At 52.4% G+C, this 27839-nt stretch overlaps 1 protein-coding gene across 1 annotated transcript; it reads left to right on the top strand.

The window, feature by feature from the left end:
- The first annotated feature begins 714 nt into the window (after nucleotides 1–714).
- On the top strand, nucleotides 715–27358 carry LOC132588340 (ATP synthase mitochondrial F1 complex assembly factor 2-like). The gene is made up of 8 exons (XM_060260708.1): nucleotides 715–847; nucleotides 5061–5105; nucleotides 9091–9236; nucleotides 14748–14845; nucleotides 17457–17537; nucleotides 19675–19787; nucleotides 23002–23117; nucleotides 27208–27358. The coding sequence occupies exons 1-8, from the start codon at nucleotides 715–717 to the stop codon at nucleotides 27343–27345; spliced, it is 870 nt and encodes a 289-aa protein (XP_060116691.1). The 3' UTR covers nucleotides 27346–27358.
- Nucleotides 27359–27839: the final 481 nt, after the last annotated feature.

Raw genomic sequence — 27839 nt, 5'->3', positions numbered from 1 at the left:
TCGCCTCCCCGGCCGGAGCGTCTCACCCACCTCAGAGGCGGCGGCCGCCGCGTCGCCTTCCCCCCATTGGCCCTCCGCCGGCCCGCTCGCTCCCCATTGGCCCGCCGCCGGCCCGCTCGCTCCCTATTGGTCCCGCCCGGAGGTCACGTGAGGCTCCGGGCGGACGCCGCGCTCCCGCCCCGCGACGGCGGCGCCGAGGGGACAAAACGCGTTTGTGACGTTGAAAGGGCGTCCCCGCCTCCAGCCTAGGCAAGATGGCGGCGCCCATAAGGCAGGATTGGTAGAACTGCAGAGAGAGGGAAAGGCGGGATCTGAGATTGGAGGGGGGGACTTTGGATATGGGGTCTTTGTGAATGCAGGAGGGTTCCCCTTAAGGACTTGAGCCAAAAAATTTCCCCCAAGAATTTGGAAAGTTGCTTTTCTTTAAACTCCCCAGCTCTTCAAAAAGGGGGGCGACCAATATCTAGATACTTCTGCTTTGCCAGATCTTTCTGAGCGTTGCCTGTCCACTTATGCAAAAACTTGTACTAGCCCCACTAATTGCAGCTTCTATTGGTGTCTGCATTACAGCGAGGTGTTTTTGCATGCGGAATTGCTGTTGTGCGTGCTTTTTAAAAAAAGAGCAGCCACGCGCAACCTGATAGAGCAACACTTTTGAAAGAGGGCAGCGTTGCTGCTTGTGGGTTGCTTCTCTTTCTTCCTTGACCCCCCACAATGTGGCGGGGCGGCTTGTCCAGCCTGCTTTCTTGCATACCTCTTGCGGTCCGACGTCAACGCCCTGGGCTTTTTGCTCATGGATCACTATTTTTGCCTGTGGATTTGAGGCAGCCGTATACACCACCAACAGGTAAGGCTGCAGGCACAATGAGATTGGGGAGGGGGCTGCTGTGGCTCAGTGATTGAGCACCTCCTTTGGCTTTTAGATTCCCTGGGATCTCCAGATCAGGGTTAACGTAAGAGTCACATAGAATGAATATCAGATATTTGAGAGCCGCAAGACAGGAAGGAAGCATGGTAAGAAAGACAGAAAGAAAGCAAATAGAATAGGGGGAGGAGAAGTGGAAAGAAAGCAACTTTAACTTTAAATGCATTCTCCAATCCACTGGATGGCTTGAAGAAGTGATTTAAAGAGACACATGCCTTCTCCAAGCTGGCTAATGGGGCAGTGGGAGCTTCGAGAGCCACACAATATATGTCAAAGAGCCACATGTGGCTCCTGAGCCAGTTTGGCTACCCTTGCTCCAGATGATGAAGGGACTGAAAGATCTTTCCTTTGAAAAGACGCTGAACATTTTTGACTGTTCCGGTTTTGAGAAAAGGTCACGGTGAGGGGCAAACATGATGTAAAACATTGTACAGAACTAGTTACAGAAAGTTTTTTCTCCTGGTAACATAATACCAAAACGTGGGGGCATCCAACAAAGTTGGTGGGCAATACATTCAGAAAGTACTACTGCACTCAATGAGTAATTGAACTGCAGAATGCACTGTCTGTGGACATAGTGGGGAGGGGCTGTGGCTCAGTAGTACGTGGGGAGGGATGGTGGCTCAGTGGTAGAGCATCTGCTTGGGAAGCAGAAGGTCCCAGGTTCAATCCCCGGCATCTCCAAAAAAGGGTCCAGGCAAATAGGTGTGAAAAACCTCAGCTTGAGACCCTGGAGAGCCGCTGCCAGTCTGAGTAGACAATACTGACTTTGATGGACCAAAGGTCTGATTCAGTATAAGGCAGCTTCATATGTTCATATGTTTGGGGAGGGATGGTGGCTCAGTGGTAGAGCATCTGCTTGGGAAGCAGAAGGTCCCAGGTTCAATCCCTGGCATCTCCAACTAAAAGGGTCCAGGCAAATAGGTGTGAAAAACCTCAGCTTGAGACCCTGGAGAGCCGCTGCCAGTCTGAGAAGACAAGTCTGACTTTGATGGACCGAGGGTCTGATTCAGTAGAAGGCAGCTTCATATGTTCATCTGCATGGCACACAGAAGGTCCCAGGTTCACTCCCCAGCATCTCCAGCTAAGATGACCTGGCAGTAGGTAATGTGAAGGACATTATGCCTGAAACCCTGGAGAGCTACTGCCACTCTGAATAGACAAGACTGACTTTGATGGACCAAGGGTCTAATTCAGTATAAGTCAGTTTCATGTATTCATATGTTCATCTAGCAGTGGCCATGAGCATATATATAGACCAGGGGTGGCCAAACTTGCTTAATGTAATAGAACTTGCTTAATGTCATCGAATAAATGTCAGATGTTTGAGAGCCGCAAGACATGAATGTCAGATGTTTGAGAGCTGTAAGACAAGGAAAGGAGGGAGAGAAAGGTGGAAAGAAAGCAACTTTAACATTAAATGCATTCTCCAAGTTGTCGGCTGGCTTGGAGAAGTGATTTAAAGAGAGAAATGCCTTCTCCGAGCTGGCCAAGTGGAGGCTTCAAGAGCCAGTCTGGCCACCCCTGATATAGACCAAGTCCTATGACCAAGCCATGGCTTTCTCAGGAGTTGTCCTTGAAAGGGCAGCTGCTGTGAGAGCCCTCTCAGCCCCACCCACCTTACAGGGTGTCTGTTGTGGGGGGAGAAGATATGGGAGATTGTAAGCCGCTCTGAGTCTGATTCAGAGAGAAGGGCAGGGTAGAAATCTGCAGTTCTTCTATGAGGAAAGATTGAAGGAGCTGGGTATGTTTAGCCTGAAGAGGAGACGACTGAGAGGCAATATGATCACTATCTTCAAGTATTGGAAGGGCTGTCATACTGAGGTTGGTGCAGAATAGTTTTCTGTTGCCCCAGAAGGTCAGACCAGAATGAATGGACTGAAATTTAATCAAAAGAGTTTCTGGCTAAACATTAGGAAGAACTTCCTGATGGAACGGTTTCTCAGTGGAGCAGGCTTCCTCCTTGGGAGGTGATGGACTCTCCTTCCTTGGAGGTTTTTAAACAGAGGCTAGAGGGCCATCTGACAGCGATGCTGTTTCTGTGACCTCAGGCAGATCATGAGAAGGAGGGCAAGAAGGGTTGCATCAGTGCTTAGTTCTTGTGGCCTCTTCTTACACACCCAGGGAAATGCTGATTAGCACTTTGGGGTCAGTCAGAAATTTTTTCCAGGCCAGATTGGCAAGGGGGTCACTGGGGATGTATGTGTGTCTGGGAAAGAAAAGGTCCCCTGTGCAAGCACCAGTCGTTTCCAACTCTGGGGTGACGTTGCTTTCACAACATTTTCACGGCAGACTTTTTACGGGGTGGTTTGCCATTGCCTTCCCCAGTCATCTACACTCCCCCCCCACCCCCGCAGCAAGCTGGGGACTCATTTGACTGACCTCGGAAGGATGGAAGGCTGAGTCAACCTGAACCGGCTACTTGAAACTAGCTTCCGCTGGGATCGAACTCAGGTCGTGAGCAGAGGGCTCCAACTGCAGTACTGCAGCTTTATCACTCTGCGCCACGGGAGATAACTAAATTTCCTGCGTTGTTCAGGAGGTTGAACTAGATGACCCTGGAGGTCCCTTCCAGCTCTATAATTCTATATATGGCTTTAAATGGCAATTGGAATGATTATATAAGATTACATGTTGGAACAGGCCAATGGGCCATCCAGTCCAACACTCTGTGTCACACAGTGGCCAAAAAAACCAAGCGCCATCAGGAGGTCCACCAGTGGGGCCAGGACACTAGAAGCCTTCCCACTGTTGCTCCCCCCACAAGCACCAAGAATATAGAGCTTCACTGCTCCAGACATCAGAACATAAGAGAAGACATGTTGGATCAGACCAATGGCCCATCCAGCCCAACACTCTGTGTCACATAATGGCCAAAAAACCCAGGTGCCATCAGGAGGTCCATCAGTGGGGCCAGGACACTAGAAGCCCTCCCACTGTACTCCCCCAAGCACCAAGAATACAGAGCTTCACTGCCCCAGACATCAGAACATAAGAGAAGCCATGTTGGATCAGACCAATGGCCCATCCAGTCCAACACTCTGTGTCACATAGTGGCCAAAAAAACCAGGTGCCATCAGGAGGTCCACCAGTGGGGCCAGGACACTAGAAGCCTTCCCACTGTTGCTCCCCCCACAAGCACCAAGAATATAGAGCTTCACTGCTCCAGACATCAGAACATAAGAGAAGACATGTTGGATCAGACCAATGGCCCATCCAGCCCAACACTCTGTGCCACATAATGGCCAAAAAACCCAGGTGCCATCAGGAGGTCCATCAGTGGGGCCAGGACACTAGAAGCCCTCCCACTGTACTCCCCCAAGCACCAAGAATACAGAGCTTCACTGCCCCAGACATCAGAACATAAGAGAAGCCATGTTGGATCAGACCAATGGCCCATCCAGTCCAACACTCTGTGTCACATAGTGGCCAAAAAACCCAGGTGCCATCAGGAGGTCCACCAGTGGGGCCAGGACACTAGAAGCCTTCCCACTGTTCCTCCCCCCACAAGCACCAAGAATACAGAGCTTCACTGCCCCAGACATCAGAACATAAGAGAAGCCATGTTGGATCAGGCCACTGACCCATCCAGTCCAACACTCTGTGTCACATAAGAACATAAGAGAAGCCATGTTGGATCAGGCCAGTGGCCCATCCAGTCCAACACTCTGTGTCACATAAGAACATAAGAGAAGCCATGTTGGATCAGGCCAGTGGCCCATCCAGTCCAACACTCTGTGCCACACAGAGGCCAAAAAACCCAGGTGCCATCAGGAGGTCCATCAGTGGGGCCAGGACACTAGAAGCCCTCCCACTGTACTCCCCCAAGCACCAAGAATACAGAGCATCACTGCCCCAGAGAGAGAGTTCCATCAGTCCTTAGACCTGACTGCTTTCTTTCGCTCTTGGTTTTCGTTTTTTGTTCTTGTTTTATTTTAATTTCCACTGTGCTTTTAAACTCTGAAGCGGCTTCTGGCTGAGGTGAGGAGGCGTGATAGAACTCTTTAAAGGGATAACCCATTGATTTCAGCAGAGAGAGGCAAATCCTGCATGTCTTTGGGTTTTGCATCTGTTGCGTGAGAGGAGTGTGTTCTTTTATTTGCGGACTAATCGGAGATACCTCTTGCGCTTTCAGAAAGGAAGAGGTTTTACCAGGACGTTAGCATCTCCCAAGGCGAAGGTGAGTTTTCCCCTCAATTGTAAGTTGAGTGCTGTCTTCTACATGTCTGGAATAAATTCATCTTCCCCCGAGAAGAACATCAGAAGAGCCCTGCTGGATCAGACCCGTGAGGGTCCATCTAGTCCAGCATTTTGCCTCACACAGTAGCTAACCAGTTCCTCTGGAGGGCCTACAACAGGGCAGAGAGGCTGAGGTCTTCCCCTGAGAAGAATATCAGAAGAGCCCTGCTGGATCAGACCAGTAAGGGTCCATCTAGTCCAGCCTCCTGTCTCACACAGTGGCCAGCCAGTTCCTTTGGAGGGCCAACAATGGGGCAGAGAGGCCAAGGCCTTCCCCTGAGAAGAACATCAGAAGAGCCCTGCTGGGGCACACCAGGAAGGGTCCATCTAGTCCAGCCTCCTGTCTCACACAGTGGCCAGCCAGTTCCTCTGGAGGGCCAACAACAGAGCAGAGAGGCCGAGGCCTTCCCCTGAGAAGAACCTCAGAAGAGCCCTGCTGGATCTGACCAAGGAGGGTCCATCTAGTCCAGCCTCCTGCCTCACACAGTGGCCACCCAGTTCCTCTGGAGGGTCAACAACAGGGCAGAGTGGCTGAGGTCTTTCCCTGAGAAGAACCTCAGAACAGCCCTGCTGGAACAGACCAGTGAGAGTCAATTCTGTCTCACCCAGTGGCCAACCAGTTCCTCTGGAGGGCCAACAACAGGGCAGAGAGGCGAGGCCTTCCCCTGAGAAGAACCTCAGAAGAGCCCTGCTGGATCTGACCAAGGAGGGTCCATCTAGTCCAGCCTCCTGTCTCACACAGGGGCCAACCAGATCCTCTGGAGGGCCAACAACAGGGCAGAGAGGCCGAGGCCTTCCCCTGAGGTTGCCTCCTGGCTCTGGGATTCAGAGGATGATGGAAGTTCCCCTCAGTCACCCTGGCTAGTAGCCATTGATAAGATTTATCCTCCGTGAATCTATCTAATCTCCCTTGAAAGCTGTTGCTTCCTGTGGCCATCACTGCCTCCACATATTAAGCACTCTCTGTGTAAAGCAGTATTTCCCTTTGTCTGTCCCAAACCAACTGCCCATTCCTTTTGTCTATCCTGAATCTGTCATTGTCTAGCTTTCGCACCCATGGCTACCCTTCCCCGTCGCAGTCTCCTTTTGATTTCTTGGTTGCGGTCTCCCTTGGGTTGATGACGGAGCCAAAGCACAGAAAATCTTAAATCGTTTCGGTTTCTTCATCATCAGGTCTTCAAGTTGTGTGATGATGGTAGGCAGGGGTTTTCAGCGCCCCCTTCTGGGCAAAATTGAGCACATGCTTGAGCGCAAGAGAGCCAGTTTGGTGTAGAGGTGAAGTGCGCGGGTTTGATTCCCCACTCCTCCACTTGCAGCTGCTGGAAGAAGATATTGGATTTATATCCCGCCCTCCACTCCGAAGAGTCTCAGAGCGGCTCACAATCTCCTTTCCCTTCCTCCCCCACAACAGACACCCTGTGAGGTAGATGAAGATATTGGATTTATATCCCACCCTCCACTCCGAAGAGTCTCAGAGCGGCTCACAATCTCCTTTCCCTTCCTCCCCCACAACAGACACCATGTGAGGTAGATGAAGATATTGGATTTATATCCTGCCCTCCACTCCAAAGAGTCTCAGAGTGGCTCACAATCTCCTTTCCCTTCCTCCCTCACAACAGGCACCCTGTGAGGTAGATGAAGATATTGGATTTATATCCCGCCCTCCACTCCAAAGAGTCTCAGAGCGGCCTACAATCTCCTTTACCTTCCTCCCCCACAACAGACACCCTGTGAGGTGGGTGGAGCTGGAGAGGGCGCTCACAGCAGCTGCCCTTTCAAGGACAACCTCTGCTAGAGCTCTGGCTGACCCAAGGCCATTCCAGCAGGTGCAAGTGGAGGAGTGGGGAATCAAACCCGGAGTTCACAGGAGTTGTCCTTGAAAGGGCAGTTTCTGGCAGAGCTCTCTCAGCCCCACTCACCTCATAGGGTGTCTGTTGTGGGAAGGAAGGTAAAGGAGATTGTGAGCCGCCCTGAGACTCTGTCCTTGAAAGGGCAGCTTCTGGGAGAGCCCTCTCAGCCTCACCCACCTCACAGGATGTGGGGGGAGAAGATAAGGAGATTGTGACCACTCTGAGATTCAGAGTATAGGGTGGGATCAATATCAAAATCCAAGTTTTAGGATAACGCTGGATCTGGATGATAGGACTGAGGCAGAGATATCTGAACTTGACAGGTCGGGTCGTACGAGAGCGTGGTCTTCAGCATCGTGAGTTGTTTTGTTAAAAGGATCTCGGCTCTCCCACCCACATTTCTAGTCCTTATGGCTAGGAAGTTAAGCTAGACAATATGCAAACAAATTTTGGTGAAGACTGCGAAGTCAGAGAGGGAGGTGGAGGATCTCTTCCAGCGGCTGAGCAGAAGCAGAAATAAATAGCAAAATGAGAAGCTACGGTATGCAGATCCCTTGCTTTGCATAATGGATGCAGCAGGGATCATTTTGTAGAAGAAGAGGTGCTGGAGCTCATTAGCACAACTCATTTGCATATGCCACACCCCCTGACATCACCAGAAGGTGGACTCAATTATAGCAGCTCAGCATCTCCCTTCAAATGCTTCTTGAATTGTCATAAGAAAACCTAACTCCCGTGAAACTTTTTAAATGACTTTCTCCTAGAGGAAGATTTCCATCTGTCTGCTTTAGATGTTTTGCTTATTTTCCCATTTTTTTTTTGTGCGGGGAAATAGTAGAAATTTTGTTGAATCTTAGAGTTCAGCAAAATTCTTACAGGGAGTTTGAACACTGGAGCCCAGAAGCAAGTGTGTGTGTGTTTGTGTGTGTGTGTGTATATATATATATATTTGGGAGGGAGGGGAAGAGAAAGAAAAATTTAGAGGTTCCAGAGCTCCGCTAATGTGAGCTCCTGCCCAAAATGAGGCCTGGTATGCCTATTTGAGCTAGTTTGGCGTAGTGGTTAAGTGTGTGGACTCTTATCTGGGAGAACCAGGTTTGATTCCCCTCTCCTCCACTTGCACCTGCTAGCATGGCCTTGGGTCAGCCATAGCTCTGGCAAAGGTTGTCCTTGAAAGGGCAGCTGCTGTGAGAGCCCTCTCCAGCTCCACCCACCTCACTGGGTGTCTGTTGTGGGGGAGGAAGGGAAAGGAGATTGTAGGCCGCTCTGAGCCTCTGTCCTTGAAAGGGCAGCTGCTGTGAGAGCCCTCTCCAGCCCCACCCATCTCACAGGGTGTCTGTTGTGGGAGAGGAAGACAAAGGAGATTGGAGGCCGCTCTGAGACTCTGTCCTTGAAAGGGCAGCTGCTGTGAGAGCCGTCTCCAGCCCCACCCACCTCACAGGGTGTCTGTTGTGAGGGAGGAAGGGAAAGGAGATTGTGAGCCGCTCTGAGATTCTTCGGAGCGGAGGGCGGGATATAAATCCAATATCATCATCATATATATCAGCTTTGGGTAGTGCCAAATCTTGGGTTTTTCTTTCTAAGCGCAGAGTATAGGAAACCCTTAGACCTAAAGGTATATAAGGCCTTGTCCCCGCAGAGCTTCCTGCATCAAAATCAGAATCTCCAAGGAACGTGTGTTAACGGAATATCAGAAAAACTCCGGCCTTTTATATCATCGAATGTGTGAACCCCTGTCCCATCAAAGAGTTTTTTAATATAAACCTCTTGCCCATAAATCTTTATCTTCATATCCCTCGGCAGCTAGATAACAGACTCACTTAAGTGTTGGTTAATTTCCAGCTTGAGAATACCCTATTTCCAGGCGGCTGTCTTGCAGAGCATTCTGGGGGCCTGTAGTCAGTAAGTGTGTTGAGTGCTTTAAACAGTAAGTGAATATTTCAGTGAATGGATGTTGCATAAAGGAGCCGATTTTTATGGAATTTTCCTGCAACGTTAACCCTGCGGTAACCTTTCCTTGCTGCGGACTTGATAGCTTTTAATATATATATTTTAAAAAAAACCCTTCACCTACAGGAGGTTTTGAAATCAACCTCGACCGTCGGAAGTTGAAAACCCCCCAGAACAAGACGTTTGTGGTGCCCAGTGAGACCTTGGCTCTGGCGGTGGCTACGGAGTGGGACTCCCAGCGGGACACGATCAAGTCTTTCAGCATGCACCTGGCAAGTCCAACCGATCCCTTTCTCTTCCTCTTGCATTCTTCTCCTGGCTTTTTTCCAGACATAAGAACATAAGAGAAGCCATGTTGGATCAGGCCAATGGCCCATCTAGTCCAACACTCTGTGTCACACAGTGGCCAAAATTTTTTATATATATATATATATATATATACATACACACACACACACACACTGTGGCTAATAGCCACTGATGGACCTCTGTTCCATATTTTTATCCAAACCCCTCTTGAAGGCGGCCGTGCTCGTGGCCGCCACCACCTCCTGTGGCAGTGAATTCCACATGTTAATCACCCTTTGGGTGAAGAAGTACTTCCTTTTATCCGTTTTAACCTGTCTGCTCAGCAATTTCATCGAATGCCCACGAGTTCTTGTATTGCGAGAAAGGGAGAAAAGGACCTCTTTCTCTGCTTTCTCCATCCCATGCATTATCTTGTCAACCTCTATCATGTCACCCCGCAGTCGACGTTTCTCCAAGCTAAAGAGTCCCAAGCGTTTCAACCTTTCTTCATAGGGAAGGTGTTCCAGCCCTTTAATCATTCTAGTTGCCCTTCTCTGGACTTTCTCCAGTGCTATAATATCCTTTTTGAGGTGCGGCGACCAGAACTGCACACAGTACTCCAAATGAGACCGCACCATCGATTTATACAGGGGTATTATGATACTGGCTGATTTGTTTTCAGGGAAGCAAATGTGGTTTCTCTCCTCTCCCTGCTTCCCCCTCCTCCATCTTGTCACAATACCGCCGTGAGAGAGGTGATAGCCGAGTTTTACGAGATTGCTGTTCTGGCTGCAGAGCTTCTGTCAGGATAGGGGAGCAAGGCATGCTGGGAGCTGTAGTCCCTGCAAGCATTTCCCCCAACTTCTTGGCTTATGGGAGAGCTTTCTGTGTCAGTTTGACTGGTGTGGAACAGCCAGAACGTTTAAGAACGTGAGAGTAGCCATGCTGAATCAGGCCAATGGCCAAAAAAACCCAGGTGCCATCAGGAGGTCCATCAGTGGGGCCAAGACACTAGAAGCCCTCCCCCTGCTGCCCCCCCAAGCACCAAGAATACAGAGCATCACTTGCCCCAGACAGAGAGTTCCAACAGCACACTGTGGCTAATAGCCACTGATGGATCTCTGCTCTACATGTTGTCCAATCTCTTCTTGAAGCTGTCTATACTTGTAACTACCACCACCTCCTGTGGGAGTGAACTCCATGTGTTCATTACCCTTTGGGTGAAGAAGGACTTCCTTTTATCCATTCTAACCCGACTGCTCAGCAATTTCATGAGAAAGGGAGAAAAGTCCTTCTTTCCCTACAGTAGAATCTCTGCACGCTGCCAAGGATTCCGTTCCTTTTTCTCTTGTACCCTTAGAAGCTCATTCATTCGCTTTAAATGGCATTTTCTTTTACTATATAATTGTATGGCCAGTTTGGTGTAGTGGTTAAGTGTACGGACTCTTATCTGGGAAAACGGGGTTTGATGCCCCTGCTGGAATGGCCTTGGGTCAGCCATAGCTATTGCAGGAGTTGTCCTTGAAAGGGCAGCTTCAAGGAGAGCTCTCTCAGCTCCTCCCACCTCACAGGGTGTCTGTTGAGGGGGGAGAAGATATCGGAGATTGTAAACCGCTCAGAGTCTCTGATTCAGAGAGAAGAGCGGGGTATAAATCTGCAGTCTTCTTCTTCCTTCTCCTCCTCCTCCTTCTTCCTACTACCTGGACTCCTATGAACAAATGCCGAATAAAGCTTTCCGTTTCGCTCATTCATTCGCAAACCTTGAGCAGCTGAAGAAGAAAAAGACGACGACATTGGATTTATATTCCGCCCTCCACTCAAGAATCTCAGAGCGGCTCACAATCTCCTTTATCTCCCTCCCCCACAGCAGACACCCTGTGAGGTGGGTGGGGCTGGAGAGGGCTCTCACAGCAGCTGCCCTTTCAAGGACAACCTCTGCCAGAGCTATGGCTGACCCAAGGCCATTCCAGCAGCTGCAAGTGGAGGAGTGGGGAATCAAACCTCCCAGATAAGAGAGCTCTGGCTGACCCAAGGCCATTCCAGCAGGTGCAAGTGGAGGAGTGCGGAATCAAACCCGGTTCTCTCAGATAAGAGAGCTCTGGCTGACCCAAGGCCATTGCAGCAGGTGCAAGTGGAGGAGTGGGGAATCAAACCCAGTTCTCCCAGATAAGAGAGCTCTGGCTGACCCAAGGCCATTGCAGCAGCTGCAAGTGGAAGAGTGGGGAATCAGATAAGAGAGCTCTGGCTGACCCAAGGCCATTCCAGCAGCTGCAAGTGGAGGAGTGGGGATTCAAACCCGGTTCTACCAGATAAGAGAGCTATGGCTGACCCAAGGCCATTCCAGCAGCTGCAAGTGGAGGAGTGGGGATTCAAACCCGGTTCTCCCAGATAAGAGAGCTCTGGCTGACCCAAGGCCATTCCAGCAGCTGCAAGTGGAGGAGTGGGGAATCAAACCCGGTTCTCCCAGATAAGAGAGCTCTGGCTGACCCAAGGCCATTCCAGCAGCTGCAAGTGGAGGAGTGGGGAATTGAACCCGGTTCTCCCAGATAAGAGAGCTCTGGCTGACCCAAGGCCATTCCAGCAGCTGCAAGTGGAGGAGTGGGGAATTGAACCCGGTTCTCCCAGATAAGAGAGCTCTGGCTGACCCAAGGCCATTCCAGCAGCTGCAAGTGGAGGAGTGGGGAATCAAACCCGGTTCTCCCAGATAAGAGAGCTCTGGCTGACCCAAGGCCATTCCAGCAGCTGCAAGTGGAGGAGTGGGGAATCAAACCCGGTTCTCCCAGATAAGAGAGCTCTGGCTGACCCAAGGCCATTCCAGCAGCTTCAAGTGGAGGAGTGGGGAATCAAACCTGGTTCTCCCAGATAAGAGAGCTCTGGCTGACCCAAGGCCATTTCAGCAGCTGCAGGTGGAGGAGTGGGGAATCAAACCTCCCAGATTTATTTATTTATTTATTTATTCGGGATTTGTATCCCGCCCTTCCCAGGAGTGGCTCAGGGCGGCTTCCAACAATAACAATTTAACAATTTAAATATAAACAATTAAATACTTCACATTTAAACATTAAAACCAATACATTTCAATTCATAAAAACAATGCAGCTTAAAACCAATAACATATCATTTTATATAAACAGATGGCAGGCCAGTTACGTCAAGTTCCATCCCGGCTAGGTGTAAGCTAGCCGGAAGAGGGTCGTCTTACAGGCCCTGCGGAATTGAGCCAAGTCCCGCAGGGCCCTCACCTCTTCCGGCAGCTGATTCCACCAAGTGGGGGCCATAACGGAGAAAGCCCTATCTCGAGTGACTTTCAGGCGGGCTTCTTTTGGCCCGGGGATAGAGAGGAGATTTTGTGTTCCTGACCTCAGTGCTCTCTGGGGAACGTATGGGGAGAGACGGTCCCTCAGGTAGGCAGGTCCCAGGCCATATAGGGCTTTAAAGGTAATAACCAGCACCTTGTACCGGACTCGATACATCACTGGAAGCCAGTGCAGAGTCCGAAGACCCGGCCGAATGTGTCCCCACTTTGGGAGACCCAATAACAGCCGGGCCGCGGCATTCTGCACCAGCTGCAGCTTTCGAGTCCGGGACAGGGGCAGCCCCATGTAGAGGGCATTGCAGTAGTCCAACCTCGAGGTGACCGTAGCATGGATCACTGTTGCTAGGTCGTCGCGCTCCAGGAAGGGGGCCAGCTGCCTTGCCCGCCTAAGATGAAAAAATGCGGACTTGGCAGCGGCTGCTATCTGAGCCTCCATCTTTAAGGAAGGCTCCAACAGCACCCCCAAGCTCCTGACTCTGTCCGCCGCCATCAGCGGCGCACCGTCAAAAGCTGGCAGGGGGATCCCCCCCCCCGGGCCGCGGCGACCCAAGCAAAGGACCTCTGTCTTCGTAGGATTTAGCTTCAGCCCACTCAGTCTGAGCCACTCAGCCACGGCCTGTAATGCCCGGTCCAGATTTTCCGGGGCGCAGACCGGCCGGCCGTCCATCAGTAGATAGAGCTGGGTGTCATCAGCATACTGGTGACACCCCAGCCCATACCTTCGGGCTATCTGGGCAAGAGGCCGCATATAGATATTGAATAACATCGGGGAGAGAACCGCCCCCTGGGGCACACCACAATCAAGTGTGCGCCTCTGGGATAGCTCCCCCCCTACTGCGACCTTTTGTCCCCGACCTTCCAGGAAAGAGGAAAGCCACTGTAAGGCCAACCCCTGAATCCCCGCGTCGGCGAGGCGGCACGTCAGTAGCCGATGGTCGACCGTGTCGAACGCCGCCGACAGGTCTAACAGCATCAGCACCGCCGAGCCACCCCGATCCAGATGCCGTTGAAGGTCATCTACTAGGGCGACCAACACTGTCTCCGTCCCGTGTCCCGGGCGGAAGCCGGACTGAAATGGGTCAAGGATGGAAGCGTCCTCCAGGAAATTCTGTAATTGCATCGCCACTGCCCTCTCAATAAGTTTACCCAAAAAGGGCAAATTAGAAACCGGCCGATAATGTGCCAATTGGGCCGGATCTAAAGATGGTTTTTTTAGGAGGGGACGGACCACAGCCTCTTTGAGTGGCGTTGGAAAGTGCCCTTCCGTTAGGGATCTATTTATGATATCCCGCACAGGATATCTAAGATCCCCCTGGCAAGATTTAATAAGCCAGGAAGGGCATGGGTCCAATTTACAAGTTGTTGGGCGAGCCAATAAGAGAATCCTGTCAACTTCCTCCAGGCTGAGGGGTCTAAAGCCATCCAGAGTATAATCCGAAGACATCTTATATAATCTTATCCGAAGATAAGAGAGCTCTGGCTGACCCAAGGCCATTCCAGCAGCTTCAAGTGGAGGAGTGGGGAATCAAACCTGGTTCTCCCAGATAAGAGAGCTCTGGCTGACCCAAGGCCATTTCAGCAGCTGCAGGTGGAGGAGTGGGGAATCAAACCTCCCAGATAAGAGAGCTCTGGCTGACCCAAGGCCATTCCAGCAGGTGCAAGTGGAGGAGTGGGGAATCAAACCCGGTTCTCCCAGATAAGAGTCCGCACAATTAACCACTGCACGAAACTGGCTCTCTCTCTACACCAAAGACCTTCCCCCCCCCAAGGGCTAAAAGGACTGAGTGATCTTGGGATCATTATCACTCTATCGATTGCTAGAGTGATCTTAGAATCCTTATCGGAGGTTAACTGCCTCAGAGTGTGGAGGGTCCCCTCCGTCATCAGGACTAGCAGCCATTGATAGACTCCTCCACCAATCCATCTAATCCGCTTCAAAAGGTGTTCATTCCTGTGGCCGCTGCCGCATCCTCTGGCAGGTCAATCCACAGCTTAATCGCTCTCTGCGATCGCTGAAGTCTTTCCAACAACCCTACGAGGGAGACCGGGTTGGTTTAACCCTCCGCCCCTATGTTTCAGAGAAGAGAGAAAATGCTTCCTTGCCGAGAATGAGATTCGGGTTGGGAACCTGGGGGGGCTCTCCTCTTCTTGCGCTTGTAATGACTTCCTTGCTTTCCAGACAACGTTGTGTAACACGGCTCTGGACAACCCATCCCAGCGAAGCAAAGAGCAGCTCATCAGGGCAGCTGTGAAGTTCTTGGAGACAGACACCATCTGGTAGGGATGCTTCTGTGCATCGCGGGCCAGAGAATCTAGATGTCTCTTGAACTGGCATGCTTGAACCTCAGAAGAGCCGTGCTGGATCTGACCAGGGAGGGTCCACCTAGGCCAGCATCCCGGCTCACCCAGTGGCCAACCACTTCCTCTGGAGGGCCAACAACACGGCATGGAGGCCAAGGCCTTCCCCTGCTAAGAACCTCAGAAGAGCCCTGCTGGATCAGACAAGTGAGGGTCCATCTAGTCCAGCATCCTGCCTCACACAGTGGCCAGCCAGTTCCTCTGGATGACCAACAGAAAGGCTGAGGCCTTCCCCTGAGAACATCAGAAGAGACTGGCTGGGTCAGACCAGTGAGGGTCCATGTAGCCCAGCCTCCTGTCTCACACAGTGGCCAGCCAGTTCCTCTGCAGGGTCAACAACAGGGCAGAGAGGCTGAGGCCTTCCCCTGAGAACAACATCAGAAGAGCCCTGCCGGATCAGACCAATGAGGGTCTCTCTAGCACAGCCTCCTGTCTCACACAGTGGCCAGCCAGTTCCTCTGGAGGGCCAACAACAGGGCAGAGAGGCTGAGGCCTTCCCCTGAGAAGAATATCAGAAGAGACTGGCTGGGTCAGACCAGAGAGGGTCCATCTAATCTAGCATCCTGTCTCACACAGTGGCCAACCAGTTCCTCTGGAGGGCCAACAACAGGGCAGAGAGGCCGAGGCCTTCCCCTGAGAAGAACATCAGAAGAGCCCTGCTGGGTCAGACCAGGGAGGGTCCATCTAGTCCAGCCTCCTGTCTCACACAGTGGCCAACCAGTTCCTCTGGAGGGCCAACAACAGGGCAGAGAGGCTGAGGCCTTCCCCTGAGAAGAATATCAGAAGAGACTGGCTGGGTCAGACCAGAGAGGGTCCATCTAATCTAGCATCCTGTCTCACACAGTGGCCAACCAGTTCCTCTGGAGGGCCAACAACAGGGCAGAGAGGCCGAGGCCTTCCCCTGAGAAGGATGTCAGAAGAGCCCTGCTGGGTCAGACCAGGCAAGGTCCCTCTAGTCCAGCATCCAGTCTCACATGGTGGCCAACCAACCCTGGCAGCAAATTCCACATTGTAGTCGCTCTCTGGGTAAAGTAATCTCATGAAGCTGCCGCACACTTAAAGTAGCATGTTGGATACTCAGACGAAACTGCTTTCTACCGAATCAGACCCTTGTTCCATCAAAGTCAGTATTTGTCTGCTCAGTCTGGCAGTGGCTGTTCCAGGTCTCTAGTTGAGGTCTTTCCCATCACCTCCTGCCTGGTCCTTTTAACTGGAGATGCCGGGGATTGAACCTGGGACCTTCTGCATGCCAAGCAGAGGCTCTGCCACTGAGCCAGGGTCTCAGGTCAAGGTCTTTCCCATCATCTCCTGCCTGGTCCTTTTAACTGGGGATGCCGGGGATTGAACTTGGGACGTTCTGCAGGCCATGCAGAGGCTCTGCCACTGAGCCAGGGTCTCAGGTCAAGGTCTTTCCCATTACCTCCTGCCTGGTCCTTTTAACTGGAGATGCCGGGGATTGAACTTGGGACGTTCTGCAGGCCATGCAGAGGCTCTGCCACTGAGCCAGGGTCTCTGGTCAAGGTCTTTCCCATCATCTCCTGCCTGGTCCTTTTAACTGGAGATGCCGGGGATTGAACTTGGGACGTTCTGCAGGCCATGCAGAGGCTCTGCCACTGAGCCAGGGTCTCTGGTCAAGGTCTTTCCCATCATTTCCTGCCTGGTCCTTTTAACTGGAGATGCCGGGGATTGAACTTGGGACGTTCTGCAGGCCATGCAGAGGCTCTGCCACTGAGCCAGGGTCTCTGGTCAAGGTCTTTCCCATCATCTCCTGCCTGGTCCTTTTAACTGGAGATGCCGGGGATTGAACTTGGGACGTTCTGCAGGCCATGCAGAGGCTCTGCCACTGAGCCAGGGTCTCTGGTCAAGGTCTTTCCCATCATTTCCTGCCTGGTCCTTTTAACTGGAGATGCCGGGGATTGAACTTGGGACGTTCTGCAGGCCATGCAGAGGCTCTGCCACTGAGCCAGGGTCTCAGGTCAAGGTCTTTCCCATCACCTCCTGCCTGGTCCTTTTAACTGGAGATGCCGGGGATTGAACTTGGGACGTTCTGCAGGCCATGCAGAGGCTCTGCCACTGAGCCAGGGTCTCTGGTCAAGGTCTTTCCCATCATCTCCTGCCTGGTCCTTTTAACTGGAGATGCCGGGGATTGAACTTGGGACGTTCTGCAGGCCATGCAGAGGCTCTGCCACTGAGCCAGGGTCTCTGGTCAAGGTCTTTCCCATCATTTCCTGCCTGGTCCTTTTAACTGGAGATGCCGGGGATTGAACTTGGGACGTTCTGCAGGCCATGCAGAGGCTCTGCCACTGAGCCAGGGTCTCTGGTCAAGGTCTTTCCCATCATCTCCTGCCTGGTCCTTTTAACTGGAGATGCCGGGGATTGAACCTGGGACGTTCTGCAGAGGCAGAAAGAGAAAGAGGGCAGAGGCAGAAAGAGAAAAACAGCAAAAAACAGCAAAGATCTAGATGTTTGCGCGTGGCTGAGAAATCCAATGACTGGCTGTGCTTTCTTCTTGGGTTTTGGGGCGTCCCAGCTACCGGGTGGAGGAGCCGCCGGCGTTGGTGGAATTGCAGAAGAATGAATGGGATCCCGTCATTATGTGGGCGGAGAAAAGGTGAGCGTGCGCAGAGGGAAACGCCCCTCAAACTCAACCGGGCTTGGAGGCAGAAGCCGGCCTGCAATGTTGCCTCCTGGTTCTTGCGGGCCCACCCGGCCGAGAATGCCAGCAGCTCAAGACGCAAAAGAGTTTGCACTTTCTTTGCGGAGAGGTGACAGGGTGGCTAGGACAGAAGTTGTGCTGCAGAATTCCAGCTCTCCTAGTTAAGAGCCCCATGGCGCAGAGTGGGAAAGCTGCAGTACTGCAGTCGGAGTCCTCTGCTCACGACCTGAGTTCGATACCAGCAAAAGCTGGGCTCAGGTCGCCGGCTCCAGGTCGACTCAGCCTTCCATCCTTCCGAGGTCGGTCAAATGAGTCCCCAGCTTGCTGGGGGGAAAGCGTAGATGACTGGGGAAGGCAATGGCAAACCACCCCGTCAAAAGCCTGCCGTCAAAACGTGAAAGCGACGTCACCCCAGAGTCGGAGACGACTGGTGCTTGCGCAGGGGACCTTTCCTTCCCTTTGGCTGCCAGCTTTTCCGATCCAGCGGTCCCACACTGCTGATAGCTGAGGCATATTAATTGAAACTGGAGGCCTCCTTTGCTCTTAGGATAGAGCACGCGTATCGCCGCTTGCATCTTTATGCATCTGCCTTTGCCTTGCCGCCAAGTTCAGTAAATGCGGCTTCTATGAGAGCTATGAAACTGGGGGGGAGCGCCATGCTGCCCTCTTTAATGCCATCCCTCCTTCCAGTGGTTCCCTCGGCTTTTGTGCTCTAGGTCCACGGTGAAGGACTCACAAGCCTGCCTATTTCCCCCTCCTTCCAAGCTTCACGCAAGGCAGAAACGCTTAGCGCTCAGGGGCTGAGGTCCCAATGCTAAGCACTTGGAGTAAGCCTGCACTGAGTTCCTCCTCAGCCTCCAGGAGCCACACAATATGTGTGAGAGCTGCATGTGGCCCCCAAGCCGCAGTTTGGCCACCCCTTGGCGATCAGAACGCCCTGATGGTTTCCATAGCAACGAGGAGGCAGTGTTACCCACAGCCAGCAGAAAAGAAGCTGGGGTAGAGCAGCAACTCGTGCAGAGGGGCAGCAGGCAGCCCCTCTCGTGGGAGGGCGCTTTGGGATAACGCGCTTGCAAGCAATTTAATCGGGTTATTTGCCTCGGTGGGCTGACAGTGCCTCTTAGGAAGGAAAAAAGGGAAAGGTCCCCTGCGCAAGCACCAGTCGTTTCCGACTCTGGGGTGACGCTGCTTTCACAACGTTTTCACGGCAGACTTTCTACGGGGTGGTTTGCCATTGCCTTCTCCAGTCCTCTACACTTTCCCCCCAGCTAGCTGGGGACTCATTTGACCCACTTCGGAAGGATGGAAGGCTGAGTTGACCTCGAGCCGGCTACCTGAACCCAGCTTCCGCTGGAATCGAACTCAGGTTGTGAGCAGAGCTTAGGACTGCAGTACTGCAGCTTTACCACTTTGCCCGCGGGGCTCTTACTCCTCTCAGGAAGGGCTGTTCTAATGCACTCATCTTCACAGGGCAGCTCTGGAAGACCCTTAGAAGTGCTCTGTTGCTGCTGGATCACTTTGGCTAGTTTCAGATCCTGGTGCGTCTAACCCAGGAGTGTCGAACTCATTTGTTATGAGGGCCGGATCTGATATAAATGGGGCCATGTTGGGCCAGGACATGTGTGTACCTATTTAAGATTATGTAGCAGAGATATAAACTTTTTAAAGGACACAGACAAACACAGCTAAAAAAACCACACACCTTAAAATAAAACGTGCTTAAAACATTAGCCATTGTTGGTCTTAAAGGTGCTTTCTTTGTATTTCTCCCGTGGGCTCCAGGGAACTGGGCAAAGGAAGCTCTGGCTCTTTCCCTCCCTCCCTCCCCAGGGGATCAGGAGCGGGAGGAGCCTCAACCAATGGAGAAAATAGAGGCTTTGCTCTGTAGCTCCTGTGCGATTGAGCAAGCCTTGCAAAGCAAGCTGTGATGCAGAAGGAAGCAAGAGAGAGGGAGAAGGAAGCAGACAAGAGGCAGTTGCTCAGGGGCCTGATCGGAGTCCTCCGTGGGCCTGATTTGGCCCCTGGGCCACATGTTCGATACGCCCGGTCTAACCTGTGCCCTTTTTTATTCTCCCTCCCTGCCCCCAAACAGGTACGACGTAGTCATCGGCTCTTCAACGAGCATCTTGGGTCCCACCATCCCACAAAGTACAAAAGACACCTTTGTCAGTCACTTGGCATCATACAACACCTGGGCTTTGCACGGTACTGATGGGACAGTTTGGCAGCTTTTCCATAGTTGTTCCTCTAACCCACCTTGACGTTTCCCATTTTGGGTGGGTTTCGAGTCAAATCGGAAGCATCCTTCCTGAGGTCGAATGTCCCAAGTCAAAATCTCCCTGAGGTCAAACGTCCCATGGGGAGATGGATTGGGGGAAAGACTGAGGAAACTTGCTCCCCCCCCCCCCCCAGTCTAAACCGTTGTGTGTAACTTTTAGGGCCGCTTTTGGTTTTTCTTTTAAAAAGTATCTTTTTGACCCAAGAAGTTGCGCAAATGGATGGTGGAGGCGACCGTATGCCGTAGTGGTTAGACCAGGAGCGGCCAAGCTTGCTTAATGTTAGGGCCACATGGAATAAATGTCAGATGCTTGAGAGCCGCAAGGCAGGAAAAAAAAAATATGGGGAGGGAGGTGGAAAGAAAGCGGTTTTAAATGCATTCTCCAAGCCAGCCACCGGGGTAGTAGGGGTTTTGAGAGCCACACAACAGTTTGGCCACCCCTGGGTTAGACTGTCAGGGTAGCAGCAAGACCTGCCCCCCTGTGGAATCTCAGGCCGGTCTCTGTCTCAGCCTGTCCTACCTTGCTGACTTGTTGTAAGGATAAAATAGAGGAGGGGAGGGCTGGGTGCGCTGGCTTTGAAGTCCTGGGCGGGAGTTATGCTATCCCCCTGTTTTGTATTCACCTGAGTGTCACGATGCTGAAGACTGGCAAAACGTGTGGGAGGGGAGGCGCTTTCGTGAGAGACTGCCATCGCCTTCAGATAGCACAGGACTTGCTAGTCTTTAAGATGCCACCGACCTCTTGCTCTTTTCTCCTGCTGCAGACAGACCAATGTGGCTGCCTGTCGGTTGTCCCTCTAAGCCAGGGTTTCCCAAACTTTTCTTTCCCGTGACCTGGTTATTTTTACACTTCTCCTTCGTGACCCACTAAAATTTGAGGGTGGAGCCAGGAAACTTTGGGAGTGGAGCCTGGAGACAGGAATTATGGCATTTCCTGTGGTGTCAAGGGCCAAGTGATGTCCCTTCTGGGGCACACTGAACCAAAACTCCACCTTTTCCTGTGATGTCACTTCCAGAATGTCCACCAGTGGGGCCAGGGCACTAGGAGCCCTCCCACTGTTGCTTCCCCCCTCCCAGCACCAAGAATACGGACAGAGCATCACTTGCAGGGAAAGAAAGAAAGAAGGGGGGGCAAAGAAAGAAAAGCCTTCCTCGCCATCAGATGACCTCAGCCAGCAATAATTCTGCCCAGGGGTCGTTTGGTAGAGAAATATAGCTACTGGAATGCCCACTCCCCGCCACTCCCGGCTGAAAACACACACACCCTTCTTTACCGCCCAGGCCTCCAGGGGAAATCTCCCCAAAAGAACATATTGCAAGGCACATGAAAGCTCATACCTTGAAGAACACTTCATGGATCTAAAGTGCCAGTGGACGCCAGCTTTTCTCTCAAACAATGGGAGGGGGGAGAAGGAAGGAGAGGCAGCCCAGCTCCTCTGCACAACAGAGAGACGGGGGAAGGAAGGAAGCCAAACTGAGCTCAGACTTTGCAGCCTGTGTCAGTCTTCAAGGCTGGCTTTTCTCTGCACAACAGAGAGACGGGGGAAGGAAGGAAGCCAAATGGAGCGCAGGCTTTGCAGCCTGTGTCAGTCTTCAAGGCTAGCTTTTCTCTGCACAACAGAGAGACGGGGGAAGGAAGCCAAACTGAGCTCAGACTTTACAGCCTGTGTCAGTCTTCAAGACTAGCTTTTCTCTGCACAACAGAGAGACGGGGAAGGAAGCCAAACTGAGCTCAGACTTTACAGCCTGTGTCAGTCTTCAAGACTAGCTTTTCTCTGCACAACAGAGACAGGGGAAGGAAGGAAGCCAAACTGAGCTCAGACTTTGCAGCCTGTGTCAGTCTTCAAGGCTAGCTTTTCTCTGCACAACAGAGAGATGGGGGAAGGAAGCCAAACTGAGCTCAGACTTTGCAGCCTGTGTCAGTCTTCAAGACTAGCTTTTCTCTGCACAACAGAGACAGGGGAAGGAAGGAAACCAAATGGAGCGCAGGCTTTGCAGCCTGTGTCAGTCTTCAAGGCTAGCTTTTCTCTGCACAACAGAGAGATGGGGGAAGGAAGGAAGCCAAATGGAGCGCAGGCTTTGCAGCCAGTGTCAGTCTTCAAGGCTGGCTTTTCTCTGCACAACAGAGAGACGGGGGAAGGAAGGAAGCCAAATGGAGCGCAGGCTTTGCAGCCTGTGTCAGTCTTCAAGGCTAGCTTTTCTCTGCACAACAGTGAGACGGGGGAAGGAAGGAAGCCAAATGGAGCGCAGGCTTTGCAGCCTGTGTCAGTCTTCAAGGCTAGCTTTTCTCTGCACAACAGAGAGACGGGGGAAGGAAGGAAGCCAAATAGAGCGCAGGCTTTGCAGCCTGTGTCAGTCTTCAAGGCTAGCTTTTCTCTGCACAACAGAAAGACGGGGGAAGGAAGGAAGCCAAATGGAGCGCAGGCTTTGCAGCCTGTGTCAGTCTTCAAGGCTAGCTTTTCTCTGCACAATAGAGAGACGGGGGAAGGAAGGAAGCCAAATGGAGCGCAGGCTTTGCAACCTGTGTCAGTCTTCAAGGCTGGCTTTTCTCTGCACAACACAGAGACGGGAAGGAAGGAAGCCAAATGGAGCGCAGTCTTTGCAGCCTGTCTCAGTCTTCAAGGCTAGCTTTTCTCTGCACAACAGAGAGATGGGGGAAGGAAGCAGAGCAGAGGTCATGCTTTGCTGGGGGCGGGGCTAGCTTTGCTGGGGGTGGGGCTAGCTTTTGCTTTTCTTGTGACCCGGTAGTGAGGCTTCCGTGGCCCGGTACCAGGTCCCGACCCTGCAAATGGGAAACACTGCTCTAAGCCATAAGAATATAAGAATGTAAGAGAAGCCATGTTGGATCAGGCCATCAGGAGGTCCACCAGTGGGGCTGGAAGTTCTCCCACTGTGCCTCCCCCCCAAACTGAGTTAGTGTGACCAGCTCACAGTTTTTTAGCCTCCAGCTCGCACATTCTTGCCTTAGCTCAGGAAGAATGGCGCCGGAGCAAACAGATTTATGCGGCAGCTCACAGCCTTATTGGCAGTCGCTCACAAAGTGGAATTCTTGCTCCCAAGGCTCCACCGCTTAGAGGGTGCATCGCTGCCCATCTTGATCCGTCTCCTTCTGATTCGAGACCTTTCCCCTCCTCTCGCCAGGCATTGAATACGTGATCACCCAGCTGAAGTCGCTGATTCTCTCCATGGGCCTCCTGGATAAACAGCTGACGGTGGAGCAAGCTGTCCTGCTGTCCCGCCTCGAGGAAGAATACCAGGTGAAACCTCAGTTTGGGTTCTCACTTTGAGAGCCGGTTTGGTGTAGTAGTTTGATTCCCCACTCCTCCACTCGCAGCTGCTGGAATGACCTTGGGTCAGCCATAGCTCTCTTATCTGGGAGGACCGGGTTTGATTTCCCCACTCCTCCACTTGCACCTGCTAGAATGGCCTTGGGTCAGCCAGAGCTCTCTTATCTGGGAGAACCAGGTTTGATTCCCCACTCCTCCACTTGCGGCTGCTGGAATGGCCTTGGGTCAGTCAGAGCTCTCTTATCTGGGAGAACCGGGTTTGATTCCCCACTCCTCCACTTGCAGCTGCTGGAATGGCCTTGGGTCAGCCAGAGCTCTCTTATCTGGGAGAACCAGGTTTGATTCCCCACTCCTCCACTTGCGGCTGCTGGAATGGCCTTGGGTCAGCCAGAGCTCTCTTATCTGGGAGAACCGGGTTTGATTTCCCCACTCCTCCACTTGCACCTGCTAGAATGGCCTTGGGTCAGCCAGAGCTCTCTTATCTGGGAGAACCGGGTTTGATTCCCCACTCCTCTACTTGCAGCTGCTGGAATGGCCTTGGGTCAGCCAGAGCTCTCTCATCTGGGAGAACCGGGTTTGATTCCCCACTCCTCCACTTGCACCTGCTAGAATGGCCTTGGGTCAGCCATAGCTCTCTTATCTGGGAGAACAGGGTTTGATTCCCCACTCCTCCACTTGCAGCTGCTGGAATGGCCTTGGGTCAGCCAGAGCTCTCTTATCTGGGACAACCGGGTTTGATTCCCCACTCTTCCACTTGCAGCTGCTGGAATGGCCTTGGGTCAGCCAGAGCTCTCTTATCTGGGAGAACCGGGTTTGATTCCCCACTCCTCCACTTGCACCTGCTAGAATGGCCTTGGGTCAGCTAGAGCTCTCTTATCTGGGAGAACCGGGTTTGATTCCCCACTCCTCCACTTGCAGCTGCTGGAATGTCAGCCATAGCTCTCTTATCTGGGAGAACCGGGTTTGATTCCCCACTCCTCCACTTGCAGCTGCTGGAATGGCCTTGGGTCAGCCAGAGCTCTCTTGTCTGGGAGAACCAGGTTTGATTCCCCACTCCTCCACTTGCACCTGCTAGAATGGCCTTGGGTCAGCCAGAGCTCTCTTATCTGGGAGAACCGGGTTTGATTCCCCACTCCTCTACTTGCAGCTGCTGGAATGGCCTTGGGTCAGCCAGAGCTCTCTCATCTGGGAGAACCGGGTTTGATTCCCCACTCCTCCACTTGCACCTGCTAGAATGGCCTTGGGTCAGCCATAGCTCTCTTATCTGGGAGAACAGGGTTTGATTCCCCACTCCTCCACTTGCAGCTGCTGGAATGGCCTTGGGTCAGCCAGAGCTCTCTTATCTGGGACAACCGGGTTTGATTCCCCACTCTTCCACTTGCAGCTGCTGGAATGGCCTTGGGTCAGCCAGAGCTCTCTTATCTGGGAGAACCGGGTTTGATTCCCCACTCCTCCACTTGCACCTGCTAGAATGGCCTTGGGTCAGCTAGAGCTCTCTTATCTGGGAGAACCGGGTTTGATTCCCCACTCCTCCACTTGCAGCTGCTGGAATGTCAGCCATAGCTCTCTTATCTGGGAGAACCGGGTTTGATTCCCCACTCCTCCACTTGCAGCTGCTGGAATGGCCTTGGGTCAGCCAGAGCTCTCTTATCTGGGAGAACCGGGTTTGATTCCCACGCCTCCACTTGCAGCTGCTGGAATGGCCTTGGGTCAGCCAGAGCTCTCTTATCTGGGAGAACCGGGTTCGATTCCCCACTCCTCCACTTGCAGCTGCTGGAATGGCCTTGGGTCAGCCAGAGCTCTCTTATCTGGGAGAACCGGGTTCGATTCCCCACTCCTCCACTTGCAGCTGCTGGAATGGCCTTGGGTCAGCCAGAGCTCTCTTATCTGGGAGAACCGGGTTCGATTCCCCACTCCTCCACTTGCAGCTGCTGGAATGGCTTTGGGTCAGCCGAAGCTCTTGTAGGAGTTGTCCTTGAAAGGGCAGCTTCTGCCAGAGCGCTCTCAGCCCCACCCACCTCACAGGGTGTCTGTTGTGGGGAGAGAAGATAAGGAGATTGTGAGCCACTCTGAGTCTCTGATTCCGAGAGACGGGCAGGGTTTAAATCTGCAGTCGTCTTCTTCTGCCTAGCAAGGAGGCGGCAGAAGCTCCACCCTCCATTACAGACCCCCATGGGGTGCAAGACAGGGACCGATCTGGAGGCAGCCTGCGGCAGCCGAAATCCCGGCACTGCCCTCCCCCTCAGAAAAATTGTCTTCCAGGAAACTGGTCCCTGGTGCTAAAAAGGTTGGGAACTGCTTTTGTAGCAGATTAAAGCAGGTGACGGACAAGAGCATCCCTTGGCCTGCACAGGGTTCGAATCCTGCTTTGTTTGGGCAGCCTTGGCCATGGCGCCTTGGTTCCTCTGTCTGTGCACTGGATGATGACATCCCTCAGGTTTTTCTCCCCAAACGCTGGAATGGTAAAATGGTAACGCTGGAATTCTGAACCGAGGCAACCGACATTCCGTGGCAAACAGTTGAAGTTCTCTGTGTGCGCAGGCACTGCAAATGAAAACAGTATTTGCATGCATTGCCTTATCTCGAATAGTTCAGATTGCTTCCGCCCTCTTGGAGTGGGTTATAAAATATGCAGATTATTTACCTGTTTTGCACGATTGACACACCTTCAGCCAGCCGAGGGAGGAGGAAAATGACTTTCTCTTATCTACTTAAAAAACCTCCCCTTTGGGGGTTAATAATTCTCCCCTTTTTGGGTTTCTGCTTCCACGGTTTTAAGTTCATCGTCCCAGGAAATGAGGCCAGCACCTTTGCTTTTGTCCCAACAGGAAAGCTAGACAGACAAGTAATGAAAACACCACGTGATATGAAACTAAATCACTCAAAATATGCAAAAATTTGTACGTATTGCAACATTCTTGTGTGTTACAAAAAGCAGGGGTCATTTTGTAGAAAAATAGGTGGTGGAGCTCATCCAGGGATTGCTATGAAGCTGCACCTACTATTCAATGGGCAAGGAGATGGAACTCTTAGGAGGAGGAACTCTCAGCTGTGCTCCTGTGAGCTCCTGCTGAATCTGAGGCCTGACAAAAAAGCATACCCAGTATGCAGTATGTATAGCAATCACCACGTAGGCAAGTTCTTACAGTGTCTCTTGAATCGTTATTATTGATGCGTAAAGTCCAATTTAGTATTGAAACACATAAGAACTTTGCAATACACATGAATTTTTGTATATTGTGAGTAACAGAGTTTCATATCCCATGGCGTTTTCATTACTTGCTTGTCTTGGATAACATCACTGTGTGCCTTTCTTTAGTTTTGTCCAGCAGGAAAGCTGGTATTTTCAGGATCCCAGCTTCTGTGCATGCTATTTTTTTCGCTAGTGGTAGGGTTGCTGTTGAATAGGCGCATCCCTCTACCATAAGATGATACTGGATTTATATCCTGCCCACTCTGAATCTCAGAGTCTCAGAGCGGCTCACAATCTCCTTTACCTTCCTCATCCACAACAAACACCCTGTGAAGTGGGTGGGGCTGAGAGAGCTCTGAGAAGCCGCGCTTTCAAGGACAACTCTTGCAAGAGCTCTGGCTGACCCAAGGCCCTTCCAGCAGCTGCAAGTGGAGGAGTGGGGAATCAAGCCCGGTTCTCCCAGATAAGAGAGCTCTGACTGACCCAAGGCCATTCCAGCAGCTGCAAGTGGAGGAGTGGGGAATCAAGCCCGGTTCTCCCAGATAAGAGAGCTCTGACTGACCCAAGGCCCTTCCAGCAGCTGCAAGTGGAGGAGTGGGGAATCAAACCCGGTTCTCCCAGATAAGAGAGCTCTGACTGACCCAAGGCCATTCCAGCAGCTGCAAGTGGAGGAGTGGGGAATCAAGCCCGGTTCTCCCAGATAAGAGAGCTCTGACTGACCCAAGGCCCTTCCAGCAGCTGCAAGTGGAGGAGTGGGGAATCAAGCCCGGTTCTCCCAGATAAGAGAGCTCTGGCTGACCCAAGGCCCTTCCAGAAAGGCGAGAGGAAGGATGATGCCCCATTTGTCCGTTTCTCTCTCTCCCGCAGATCCGGCGCTGGGGGAGCGTGGAGTGGGCCCACGACTACGACGTCTACGAGCTGCGTGCCCGCACGGCCGCCGCCACCCTGTTTGTTCACCTGTGCTCGGAGAGTTCCACCATCAAGCACAAGCTGATGCAGGACTGAGGCGGGGGTGGGGGGGAGAGGCGGAGAAGGGACTCCGGTCAGGAGGATAGCTGGGGCTGAATGACCGATGCAGACGGACTCCTGGCACCGCCGGAACGCCACGGCCTACCGAGATCTCAGGGCTGCCAGTGCCCCGTAGCCTAGCCTCGGTTCTCCTCATGGGCCTTACCTTGTCGCCTTGCGTCCGTTTCTCCAGCAGCCTTGGTTTGCGGGCCGAGGGTGTTCCAAGAATCGGGGCCTTCTTCGCGGACCTTTCCACAGCCCCCCCGTGAGCCGTGGAGCCTGCCTCGGTTTGGGAAACGGAGGGCAATTCTGAGTTTTCTCGGGAACCAGACTGGGTCACCTGCCCTACCCAGGGACGGTTTCGGGGTATCAGAACGTACGGGCACTCAGTTGTAGCCGAATCTGGGTTCTCTGAAGCCTTTGGAGACTTGCTGTTGGCTGAAAGTTCTCTCCCCCCTCCCCTCCCGACCCCCTGCAAATAGGACCTACCC

Source organism: Heteronotia binoei, chromosome 20 (assembly GCF_032191835.1).
Source record: "Heteronotia binoei isolate CCM8104 ecotype False Entrance Well chromosome 20, APGP_CSIRO_Hbin_v1, whole genome shotgun sequence".
In the NCBI taxonomy this organism is placed as follows: Eukaryota; Metazoa; Chordata; class Lepidosauria; order Squamata; family Gekkonidae; genus Heteronotia; species Heteronotia binoei.
The sequence above is the reverse complement of the archived record's forward strand: the minus strand, read 5'-3'. Positions and strand labels throughout refer to the sequence as shown.

What these genes read in the sequence shown, in the direction of transcription:
- LOC132588340 (XM_060260708.1), top strand. Translation starts at nt 715, where the DNA reads ATGTGGCGGGGCGGCTTGTCCAGCCTGCTTTCTTGCATACCTCTTGCG. An exon ending in GCCGTATACACCACCAACAG is followed by an intron (nt 848 to 5,060) that starts GTAAGGCTGCAG and finishes TTGCGCTTTCAG; the next exon opens with AAAGGAAGAGGTTTTACCAG. An exon ending in TAGCATCTCCCAAGGCGAAG is followed by an intron (nt 5,106 to 9,090) that starts GTGAGTTTTCCC and finishes CTTCACCTACAG; the next exon opens with GAGGTTTTGAAATCAACCTC.